This window comes from Dryobates pubescens, chromosome 34 (genome assembly GCF_014839835.1).
Source record: "Dryobates pubescens isolate bDryPub1 chromosome 34, bDryPub1.pri, whole genome shotgun sequence".
In the NCBI taxonomy this organism is placed as follows: Eukaryota; Metazoa; Chordata; class Aves; order Piciformes; family Picidae; genus Dryobates; species Dryobates pubescens.
In genome coordinates, this window is record NC_071645.1 from 3958122 (window position 1) to 3970627 (window position 12506).

The 12506-nt window shown below is 48.3% G+C and overlaps 1 protein-coding gene across 2 annotated transcripts in view; it reads left to right on the forward strand.

The window, feature by feature from the left end:
- Nucleotides 1-1498: 1498 nt before the first annotated feature.
- The window catches only part of FLI1 (Fli-1 proto-oncogene, ETS transcription factor), a 106805-nt gene continuing 95797 nt past the window's right edge, over nt 1499-12506 (forward strand). The window contains exons 1-2 of one of the 2 annotated variants that reach the window (XM_054176153.1): nt 1499-1551; nt 4282-4390. In XM_054176153.1, coding sequence (XP_054032128.1) covers nt 4325-4390 — 66 coding nt within the window. In that variant the 5' untranslated portion in view covers nt 1499-1551; nt 4282-4324. The remainder of the gene's footprint in view (nt 1552-4281; nt 4391-12506) is intronic. The other variant, XM_054176154.1, reaches the window with a different exon arrangement.

Genomic DNA, 12506 nt, shown 5'->3' on the forward strand with positions numbered 1-12506 from the left:
GAGGGAGAGGGAAGGGGAGAGGGAAGGGGAGAGGGAAGGGGAGAGGGAAGGGGAGAGGGAAGGGGAGAGGGAAGGGGAGAGGGAAGGGGAGAGGGAAGGGGAGAGGGAAGGGGAGAGGGAAGGGGAGAGGGAAGGGGAGAGGGAAGGGGAGAGGGAAGGGGAGAGGGAAGGGGAGAGGGAAGGGGAGAGGGGAAAGGGAGGAGAGAGGGAAGGGGAGAGGGAAGGGGAGAGGGAGGAAGGAGAGAGGAGGGAAGGGAGAGGGAGAGAGGGAGGGAAGGGGAGAGGGAGAGAGGAAGAAAGAAAGAGAGAAAGAAAGAGAGAAAGAAAGAGAGAAAGAGGGAAAGAAAAAGCGAGAGAGAGCTGACAAGAGGAAAAGATGCAAGCTGCAGTTAGCTGCCCCTCAGCGAAAATAAGAAGCCAAAGGGGCTGTAAACGCAACAACAACAAGAAGTAGCCCTCGGGGCTTCTCTTCAGCAATTTTTGTGCAATTCACACGTGGAAAGGTGAGAAACGAATGAAAGATGACTTTGAAATGCGACCTGCTTCGGTCACCGGCCGGCTCGCTGCTGAGCCGTAGAAAGTGTCGCTCCCATCCCCTCAGGTGAAGGAGATCAGGGAATTTGCAACCCCGATCCACGCGATTTTTTCTTGTCTTCTTTTTTTGGGGGGTGGGGAGGTTAAACCCACTTTAAAAATGGTTTTTCAAACGACAAAGCTGTTTTATTTCCCTAGCACCCTGCCAGTCGCTTAGGATTTTTTTCCTTCCCTCACAAGCCGCCTTCTCCCTAAAATCCCTTTACCTTGCCTAGGAAAATGTTTCTCTTCACGCAAACAACAACAATTATAATAATAAAGAAGAATCCGAAGAATTTCTCTATTAAAAAAAAAAAGAGAGAGAGAGAGAGAGAGAGAGAGGCTCTGGCGAGGTCCCTGCTCCCCGGCTCCAGGTCTGAGGCTGTTTTCCTTGGAAATTGGGAGGAATGCTAAACGCTTCGTCTACCAGAGAGTAAATTGTGCGCGGGGCTCTAGGCACGGCTCCCAAGTTGCCCTTTCACCCCTTCACTTTATATGTTCCTCTTATTAAGGAGAAAAATGGTTCAATATGTTGGAATTTTGGGGCAAAGCCGGGAAGGAGGGAAAGGGAATGGTGAATGGAAGGACATTTCCCGAGGAGTTTTAGCAGCCCTTGCGCTGAAAAGCGATGCGGTGGCTCAAACCCCTGGAAGTTTCTTTCCCCCCCCCCCCCCCCCCATCTTTGGCCAAAATGTTATCTGTAAACCAGTCGGAGGTGACAAAACGAGCCAGAAACTTGGGGGGGGGGGGGAATAATATCCCTGAGTTGAAGCTCTGTTTCCTTCCCCTCCTTAAGCGTGTTAGTAGTTGCTATTAAATAGCTAAAAGGGATTTTGGGGGGGGGGGGGGGGACTTGAAATACTAAATTCCCGATGAAAACAGAATTATTTGGGCATTTCGTCTCCCTTTCTCCAGCATCTGCAGCGTCTTGGGTCGTACTCTCAGTTCGGCTTCGTGTGGTAAATGGGTTAATTTAAGGTAAGAGTAGGGGCGGGGGGAGGGATGGAAGCTCAAAGCAAGAAACGGTGATTTAAAAACGGATATTTGAAACTTCCTTAGTTTAAATAATTTTTAAAAAATATATAAAAAGGAAAGAAAAGAAGAAGGAAAAAGGGGGTGGGGGCAGGTTAAAGCAGCGCTTGAGCTCCACTCAGCGTCTCTTTTCGGTTTGGCTCCTCAGGAATATTTCGTAAAGAAAGTGAAGAAAGTTGTGAATTGTTTTTCTTTCTTCCCCCCCCCCCCCCCCCCCGTTTCCCTCTCTCTTTCTCCTCCCCTCCTCTTTGTATTTTGCTGGCTCTTTAAAATCGTGAGCGGCTCCAGGTGAAGATGTCACCGAGCCACGATTAATCTGAGGGAGCAGCTGAAATATTGATAAGGAGGGGAGGTGGGGGGTGGGAAGAAAAGGGAAAGAAGAGAAAAAAAAAAAAAAAGAAAAGGCAAAAACGGAAATCAAATGAAAAGTAGAGGGCACAGAAGAGAGGGAAAGGAAAACACATCCTGGAGCTGCGAGCATTACAGAAGCCCCCTGAGGAAATGCCTGGTTGATGCAGCCTGTCTGGACGGGCTGGGAAATTTCACTTCAACGCTGCTCTGGAGCTCCCCAAATTTAATCTCTCCTCTTTGGCAAAGCTGCAGCGGCAGGGTAGTAACCCAGGACTGGTGGGGAGTTCTCTTTTTGGGTCTCAACCTGGATTTTTACAAGCGGGGCTGCCACTGGTTGAGGGGAAAGGGTATAAAAGGTGAGTCATTTAAATACTAGGGCTAAGAATAAGGGAAAAGCGAGGCTAAAAGTAGCTTCGAAAGGCCCTTTTACGGCGCGATTGATAAATAACCCACAGCTGACTTCTGAACGCTGCCTCCAAATATAATGTATTGATAATTACACGAGGGTGGTGATGGGGAGAGAGCTAAAGAGGGGGTAAAACCCCCTGATATGTGAATCCTCCAGCCCAGAAAATTCACTGGCTAAGCAAAATCACCTTCTCCCTCCACTCTGCCTCCCCACCACCACCCTTCAACCTCCCCCAGCCGCAAGCTCAGCAGCGAGAGAAACTGGAATGCGTTAAGAGGGGAGGAGGACAGAGAAAAAGGATTGTACTTATCAGAAACACATTGTCCCTTTTTGGAACCGGCTGCCCTTCTGTGCCAGCTGGCCGCCCAATAAATGCTCCGAAAATCAATAAAAATAAAAGAGGGGTGGGGGAGTGGGTTATGGGCAGAGAGAGATTTTTGCTTTTCCAGAGCTGGGTTGTAGGTTTGGGGTTGTTTTGTTGTTTTGGTGTGGTTTGTTTCTTTTTAAATTGGTTAGGGTTTGGGGGTTTGTTTTTGCTTAGCTTTCTTCTTCTTTTTTTTCCCTCCCCTCTCCGTATTTCTTTTCAGATGTTCCAAAGCTGGTTGGGGGGGAGGGATGGGAAGAGGGGGGGGGCGCGGAGTTATTTATCTGCTCTTTGGCATTGCTTGGGAGTGAGGAAGAGGTGTTCAAGGGGATTATCGCTCTGGATTGGGAAGCAGGCAGCGGTGCGGGCTCCTTCGTTAGCTAACGAAGAGCATTTCGTGATTAATTCATGTCCGGATTATTTAAAACCCGGACCAAGCTAGCTGGCTGCGAAATCGAGAGCTCGCAGGTCTTCCTGAAAAGCTTGAGGACAAAATAATCCCCAACCCAGGAGCGCTGACCGCTTGTGAGCAACTTTTCAGCGTATTTCTACCCCTGTGGGATGATTTTTCGGTGGCAAATTCCGAGTAAATGCCTAATTTTTCCCCTTCCCACCCCGGGACCGGCAAAAGAGCAGCACTGAGAAGTTGCTAAAGGCAGGGGAGGGGGACGGGAATCTTTCTTCTTAACGATGCACTAATTACAGCGAGCTAATTGCTTTCTGGCGCTTTCCAAAGGGAATAAAGACTTTAAAAAGTCCTAGCAGAAATCCTTGCCCGGCGTTTCAGCGAGCGCACGTTTCATTCCCTATTAGAGTTTTGACGGTCGTCGTTAATCTCTGAAACGATGATTTGGAGGGGGGAGAGGCAAAAATAAACCTCTGCTCGTCAGGAGACCCTCAAGTCTTAGAAGGGTAGAAGGAGATGTGCTTTACCCGAAATGAGTTGACAAGCCTGGGGGTGCTTATTGCTGTTTGGAAGGATATTTCCGCTCGCTAATTTTATTTTCTCTCTCTCTTTTTTTTTCCTAGGGGGAGGCGGGGGGGTGCTGCTTAATTTATTGTTTAATTATTAGCGGTGAGAAAGGTTCTTTAAATCAAGAAGAGGCCGGGTGGGTTAATGGCTCGGGATGGTTTCAATGAGTCGCGAAAGGCAACTGCTACAAGTCAATAGGGTTAACTGGTCTCGACATGAAAACACGAGTATTTCGGCCGGGTTTTAATTGTCGCAGCAGAAATTCCGTTAATCAAACGTCAAAACGTTTCCCTTTGCCTTCGGGTTCAAAGCGAATTAAGCCTCTTCCCCCACCCCGAGGAAGGGGAATCCGAAAAGCAAGCCCACAGTGTTGCGAGAGCAGAGAAAGCAAGCTCGGCTTTATCAAGTCCTGCCTATGAATTAACTTGTAGCTGCTGTGGGGGATGTTATTTCTGAGCCTTTTTAAAGGCACACGGAACGCTTCATCACTTCTCTTTAATTGCTAATCTTTGAGCACACCTTGGTTTCGTTGCTTTTCTCCATGCACAGCCCCAATTTGGTTTCTTTTCTTCCTTGCAGGTCGCATTTAGGACCTTTAAATCCACCAGTTAGACAAGTAAGGATGTTTCAGACTGTCCCAGACACTTCGTCTTACGTCAAGGTAAGACATGACAGCATCTTTAAACAGGTAATGTCCAAAAATTCCAATCCTCCAAAAGCTCACAATCCTTTCTATCAGTTGCAAACCTCCTTTCCTTTTCTCACTGAATTTAGCAGGGGGGAGGGTGGGGGGAAATATGAAGAATATGAAGAAAATCTCTTTATCTTCAGCAGGAACACAGCTGAAGTCTCAAGTATCACGGTTATCGTTGTGGCAATATGTGGGATTGAGTTAAGAGCTGTCTCATCAGGGATCAGCAAGATGTTGAAGTGGTTTTGGTGTTTATAACTGGTTGATGTTTGATGGTTTGTGTTATAACTGGTGTTATAGAGTGAGAGAGCGTCCTGAATCGCATTATAGCAGTGGGTTGCTGCTCTGAAAGCAATAAGGCAGCGGTGGTGAGCCACCAGTCTTATAGCATAGTGGTTTCTTAAATTGGCTTCCAATTTTCTGATTTCCTAGACACCATTTAGCCCCAAACCAGAGCTAAATGTCATTTAATATCCCCTCTCCTCTCTCCTGTACCAGCTCCTCAATTCAATGTGCGAGGTGGTACATGAAGTTATAGGGCTTTGAAAGGTGCATTTCAAAATGGATTTCGAGAGTAGGGGGGAAATACTGAATGAGTTAAACCAAAACATCTCTTTCAGCCACTGCAGAAGTGGGCTGTCACACCAGGCAAGGCAGTATAACACCAGGATTCCTTCCACAGTCTTATGGTTTTAGTTGTGTGTTGCTTCCATGTAATTTAGCAGGAAAGGGCTTCATTTGGCTTTATTGCTATTGGTTAGAGCCAGATACTACTGAATCTTGCCCTCTGAATAACTGAATAAATTTGATTTTAGAAAATATTTTGATGGGCCACTTCTGCCTGAAGATGAAAACAAATCCCAAAGTAGGACTGGCATAGACTTGTCCCTTTAACTTCATCAAGTACCTCAAAGAAGGGCTGGCACAACCTTGTCCCTTTGTGACTCTATTAGGTACCCCAAAGAAGGGCTGCCACAGCCTTGTCCCTTTATAACTCCATCAAGTACCCCAAAGAAGGGCTGGCGCAACCCTGTCCCTTTGTAACTCTCTTGGGTACCCCAAAGAAGGGCTGGCACAGCCTTGTCCCTTTGTAACTCTATTAGGTACCCCAAAGAAGGGCTGCCACAGCCTTGTCCCTTTATAACTCCATCAAGTACCCCAAAGAGGGCTGGCACAGCCTTGTCCCTTTGTAACTCTATTAGGTACCCCAAAGAAGGGCTGCCACAGCCTTGTCCCTTTCCACCTCCATCAAATCCTATATCATATTTGACATCATTTAAGTTCTTTTCCACAACAGCTCCCAAGAATGTAAATAAACCAAGCCTGGGACATCTGGGTTACACGTTTAAGGCCATGCAACATGCAGGGGAAATCTAAACCACAAGCCTCTGCTCCTCCATGAAGAAACACAGAAGGGTGTTAACTAGGGCTGGGTGGATAATTTGTAATGTAGAATTTATTACAGGAATTTAGTTTCTTCCCTCCCCCCCCCCCCCCAACTGTAATGAAAGGTCCATACACCAACAGTGATTTTTTTTCTACCAAATGAGTCACCACATGGGTTTTGTGCCTAACCCCTAGGCTATAGCTCAATTTTGGGGCACTTTGTGAGGACTTAGGAGCATTTGAAATGCAAGTTTGGTGGGATGACTCCTGGGTCGTTGTATTCCTTGACTGGGTGAACTTGTGCAGCACTCTAGACCAGGTTTCTGGACTAAATCCATCCAGGAATGGTCAGGATTGGACATTCAGTTGAGATTCCCCCCCCCCAATCACACTCCTGACTCAATGGTTTAGGGCCTGGTGGTGATTTAGTTTTGTTCATGAAACTTGCATAGCTTCAGAGCAGAATGTGGAGGACAGAGGCTAAGGGAAACAGAAATTCAAGCCTCAGGAAAGCAAATTCACTCCAAGGCCAAGTGAAGAAACACATTGCGTGGTCCATGTCTGGCTTTAACATGAATATCCCTGTGGGAAGTGATCTGAGATGTTTTCTGTTTACAATGAAGAGATGAAGGTCCTTTGACATCCTATCTCCTGGTGTTGTTGCCTTTGGTTGTGAGACTGCATCCAGCCCCTGCTCCAGTTAGCAGCAAAATTCCTTTTGAATTAAGTGGAACCAAGATCCAGGCCTAAATAATGTCACATTCCAGCTGGATTGAGTGAATCCTGTACTGGGTGGCTGTTCATTAACGTAGGAACATGGCTAAACTCAGAATTAGAGCTTTAAATGCAAGGCTTAGGACAATCTCTGTCCCCACAGAGTTTGGTGACAGCTTCCACCAATTCAAATGCACCCAGAGCCACCAGAGTTCATGACAGTGACCAACTGAGAGGTAGAAACGTGACTGACTGATGATCGAGGCAGAGAGTTAGGATATGTGGATATGGATCTAAGCCTTGCTTGGTGTTCCTGAACAGGACAATTCAGTTCCCTGGTCCTCCCTTTTTTCATCTTTCAAGGAGTAAGAGCAGGGCACTGCTCAGACTTGGCCAGCACCTGACCTTTGAGGACTTCCCAGGGTATGGGGGGTGAGAAATTTGGGAAGCAGGAGGCTGAGCTCCAACCCTTCTCTCTTCCCAGGTATTTGTAGTACTGTTATTTTCTTTCATGTCATTCCTTCTCCAGGAAAAACTGACTTGCTTGTCTAGTGGGAGAAAGAATGAGGTTATTTATGACCTTCCTGGGATCCCAGCTGGTGATGTGTGCACTACCCCTGTTACACAGCAGAAAAAAAGAAGGCAAGATTAGGGTCAACATCTTCTATAAATTCTCTTGAACAACTGCATGGTGTAGATAAACTTCTGTGCCTTGAACTGAAAAATGCCTCAGCTCTGGATGTCAGAACTGAGAGGGGGTTGCCAGCAGGGTGTTCCCCAGGCTGGCAACAAGTTCCCTGCCTTACCCCTGGGGTGCAAAATAACCTTCAGGCTGCTCTGGTTTTCTGGTCATGGCTTTCAAAACGCCAAAGGGAAGGATGAGGCTGAAGGAGGGGAAGGGGGATTTCAGGTTTCAAACTGTCTGTTTGAAGAAGGATGCTTTATGTCAAGTTCAGCTTCTCAAGTGGTGTAACCTTGATTTACATCACAGCCTCATAGGATGTATGGATCTATATCTAAGGTCCTATGCCAGGACTCATGCCAGGACTCCCCAGTCTTCTCCCTCACACAGACCTCTTACAAGGGCCTTACTGTGATCAAGGGGTAGGAAATCACAGCTATAAAAAGTCATGTTGATCCTTACTGGTTTGTTCTGGGTAACTGATAAAGCATTTCTGCTCCTCATGCCGTGATGGGACGTGCTGATCTGCAAGTACTCAATAGCTGACAGTATATCAGAGGGTGCTAATCTCATCTAAACACCAGCATTTGACTGTAGAGAATGAAACATGTCAGGTAATTGGGAAATTAGATCTTAAAAGACAGCCCTGGAATCCTGGCTGCGGGGATATGGAAGGAATTAGGGCTCTAAGCAAAGCAACATGACCTCTGAATACTGAATTTTTAATTACTACCATTGCTACAAGATACTCCAGGCCACAGCAGCCTCCACTCCCCTTCTGCACTGTCAGTTTGTGGTTTAATAAGAGTGCAGAGGCTGTAGAAGAATAATTTTGGGGGGAGCTGTGTTATTCACCCATGCTTTTCTTAGGCTTATGTCCTCTTCTACCCCTCCCCTCCTAGCACAAAGTCTTTGCTTCTGCTTTCAGTTCCCCAGTTTGTAAACCCTGCCCACCCCAAGCAGCTCCTGAAACCCTTAGAGCTCTGCAGAGCACCCTGAGATTTGGGCAAACCTTCTGAGGCTGGGGTGAGCTCCCCTTTTCCTCTTGGAGCACCTTTTCCAGGTACCAGCCCTGACAACTTGAGCATCCTGGGGCCAGACTGAACCCTCCTGCACCTCCTGGGACTTCTTCAACCAGCACCAGAACAAGAGGACACAATCTCAAGCTGTGCCAGGGGAAGTTTAGGCTGGAGGTGAGGAGAAAGTTCTTCACAGAGAGAGTTGTTGGCCATTAGAATGTGTTGCCCAGGGAGGCAGTGGAGTCACCATCCCTGGAGGTGTTCAAAAAGGGATTGGATGTGGCACTTGGAGCCATGGTTTAGTTAGTCATGAGGTGTTGGGTGACAGGTTGGACTTGATGATCTCTGAGGTCTTTTCCAACCTTGTTGATTTTATGATTCTCCAGGTACCACCCCTGCCAGATTAAGTGACTCAGGGCTGGGGTGAACCTTCTGGGTCCAGGATGAACCCTCTTGCTCCTGGAACTCCTTTTCCAGGTGCTAGTCCTGCCACTTTGAGCATCCTAGAGCAGGGGTGAAGCTCCCAAAATTGAGGTGACTCCCACTTCTTCTCCTGCACTCCCTTTTCTGGGCGCCAGCCATACCAATTTGAGGGGAAAGCTCCTTGATCTGTGGGGGAGAAGGTGAAGGAGAGGACAGCAGCACACTCCCCCTCCCACAGGAGCAGGTATCCTGGCATCATCCCTGCTTTCCCCTTCCTTTCCACCCTGCAAGCACAGGTCTCCTCGCTTTCCAAACAGATTTCACACAGCCACAACGTTTGTGGTAGAGCACAAAGGAGCATATTCATGGAGCCACAAGAGTCTGGGTGGCTGGAAACAATATTTGGGTTGTTCTTGCTTTCCCTCTGCTTGGAAAGTTGACAGAAGCCCTGAAGAGAGAAGGAATTTTGGTTTGGCTTTTTTGGGGAGGAGTTTGGGTTTGGTTGTGTTTGTTTTTTTTTAAGGACAAAACAGTGGAATTTTCTTTGGAGCAAGCAGCACTGACAGACTCTGACAGGGACACATTATCTTTCCCCCCTCCTCAACAGGTTGCAAGGGAAGACTATCCCGTTATTCCATGGTGGTGTTTTTGCAGCAGTGATGATGCCTGGTGAATAAGCCGGGGGGAAAGTGCAGCAGAGGGACCTGTGCCCATCCCACAGGTGCTCAGGGATGCTGGGAGGGTGTGGAAGAGACCCAAACCTGCTCTTGGGAACAGCTGGAGAGCCCTAGCTTGGTAGAGAAGGGAAAACAAAGCCTTCAGGGACTGGCTTTATCTCAGCTTAGCATTTCAGCTCCTCCCACCCTCATTTGGGAGACCTGGGACCCGGCACCTCCAGAGAAGGTGGAGTTTGCAGTAGCTCTGTGAGCTCTTAGGTCGTGATGATTAATCGACTCCTTTTCCTTTCCCTTTTTTTCCCCTTTGGCGCTCTTTCCTGGAGGCAGAAAGTTGTTAGACTTTAGCAGGTCGTTGATTAATGCTTTGTGACAACTCGGGGCTTGAAGACTTAGCTCTTGTTTGCACCTTCCTCTCCATTCCAAACAGAAAATAGTCCCTTTCCATTTCCCAGTGTCCAGCCAATCCTGCCTTCTCCACCCCCCTCCCATTCTCAGCGTGGGGAAGGGCTGGAATCCTTTTGTAGGGGAAGGGTTGCTACATCCTTCCATCCCCTCTTTACCTCCAAGACACTGCTTGGATTTGCCCTGTCCCCCTGCTCAAGGTGGGAAAGAGCTGGGATGGTTTCTTCCCTCTCTTACTTCCAGTTGGGATTTGTGTGGAGAAGGTGGGAAAAACGTCCTTTGTCTCCTGGCAATGCAGCATGTGGGAGCTCTCTAAAATAAACCAGGCTCTGGGGCACAAGGGGTGAGCTTTTGGAGTGACTCTGCCTTTAGACAGCAGCAACCAGCCCCCCTCCCCACCATCTGGATCTGTTTGTAGGAAAGCACCCCTGGATCCAGGGAATTTCATACACTCATGGAATCATTTTGTTGGAAAAGGTCTTTTAGAAACATAGAATCAATAAGGCTGGAAAATACCTCAGAGATCATCAAGTCCAACCTGTCACCCAACACCTCCTGACTGCTAAACTATGGCTCCAAGTGCCACATCCAATCCCCTCTTGAACACCTCCAGGGATGGGGACTCCACCACCTCCCTGGGCAGCACATTCCAATGGCTAACAACTCTCTTTGTGAAGAACTTTCTCCTCACCTCCAGCCTAAACTTCTCCTGGCACAGCTTGAGATTGTGTCCTCCTGTTCTGGTGCTGGTTGCTTGAGAGAAGAGACCAATCCCCACCTGGCTACCACTTCCTTCCAGGGAGTTGTAGAGAGCAATAAGGTCTCCCCTGAGCCTCCTCTTCTCCAGGCTAAGCAACCCCAGCTCCCTCAGCCTCTCCTCACAGGGCTGTGCTCCAGACCCCTCCCCAGCTTTGTTGCCCTTCTCTGGACACATTCAAGTGTCTCAATGTCCTTAAACTGAGGAGCCCAGAACTGGACACAAGATGTGGCCTAAGCAGTGCTGAGTACAGCTTACTGAGTCCAACCATTCTCTGACTCTACCAAGTCTGGTGTTAAACCATGTCCCTCAGCACCACATCTCTGCTGTGTATTCCAGCTCTGTGCCTAGAAAGTGCGGAGGGAAAGGGTAGTAAAAACAACAGCAAAAAACCCTAAGAAAAACAAATTCTTAGGTGGTGGGGGGGAATAATTAAAGAAAATCTTTCCTGCAAATCTCCAAATAGCTGAAGTCTGAGGGAAGAAATTCAAAGCAGGCTTTGGAGGCCTGAAGAAGAGAAGTTGGAGGGAACGATTGCGTTCCGTTCAAGCGCATCAAGGATCTCGCCAGAGCGGTGTTTGGCTAAGGTCAGCCGAGACTGGGCTCCTCCAATAAAAATCAATCTCCAATTAATTATGGCCTCAAGCGAGGGGCCAGACATTCAGAGTGAGTGTGCTGCAGCCTGGGGTTTTTTTTGGTGGGTTTTGGTGGTGTTTCTTCCCCCCCTCCCTCACCCCCCGCCTTGGCCTTCCAATATTTTTGTTTGCTCGATGATTGCAGGCTGGAGGAGGAAAGGAGGGCAAGGAGCTGCTTTGCTGGGATATGGAGCTCCAAGAAAACCAGCCAGGATGCTGCTTACCCTGCTCTTTTGAGAGGCAGCTTTGAAACTGCTTTTTTTTTTCCAGGCATTAATGTTTTGCTTAGTATCATAGTATCAGTCAGGGTTGGAAGGGACCACAAGGATCAGCTAGTTCCAAGCCCCCTGCCATGGGCAGCGACACCACACTAGATCAGGCTGGCCAGAGCCTCATCCAGCCTGGGCTTAAACACCTCCAGGGATGGCGCCCCAACCACCTCCCTGGACAACCCATTCCAGGGCTTCACCACTCTCATGGGGAAGAACTTCCTCCTCACCTCCAGCCTGAATTTCCCCACCTCCAGCTTCATTCCATTGCCCCTAGTCCTATCACTCCCTGATATCCTGAGCAGTCCCTCCCCAGCCTTCTTGTAGCCCCCTTCAGATACTGGAAGGCCACAATTAGGTCACCTAGGAGCATTTTCTTCTCCAGACTGAACAGCCCCAACTCTTTCAGTCTGTCCTCACAGGAGAGGTGCTCCAGCCCTCTGCTCATCCTCATGATTAGCGGGGAATATCTTTCCAGCTTGAAGCTCCCAAATCCCAGGGGTTGTTCCTCTAGGCCAAAAAGCTGGAGGGACCCAATCCTTCATTCACGGGGCTGGGAAACTCCAGTGCTTCATTGTAGTGCTCTAGCAGAGCAGAGGTTTGCCCAATCAGTTTTGTTTAGAATCAAGATTCATTTTTGTGGAGCAAATCCCAGAGCTGTGGGTTTGGGGCTGATTTTTTGTGTTGGGGTTTGGTTGCTTTTGCTTTCACTTGTGAGAAGGTGAGGTTTAGAAAATAAACAAAAGCCATCCAGGTCTACAACTGCTTGAAGGGAGGTTGTAGCCAGGAGGGGGTTGGTCTCTTCTCCCAGGTGACTAGCACCAGAACAAGAGGATGCAGTCTCAAGCTGTGCCAGGGGAAGTTTAGGCTGGAGGTGAGGAGAAAGTTCTTCACTGAGAGAGTTGTTAGCCATTGGAATGTGCTGCTCAGGGAGGTGGTGGAGTCCCCATCCCTGGAGGTGTTCAAGAGGGGATTGGATGTGGCACTTGGTTCCATGGTTTAGTAGTCATGAGGTGTTGGGTGACAGGTTGGACTTGATGATCTTTGAGGTCTCTTCCAATCTTGGTGATTCTGTGAGGTTTTTCATTCCACCACAGAGCTGGTGCTGGAGAAAACTCAGCTCTGAGTGTTGCAAATGTTTTCTGAAGC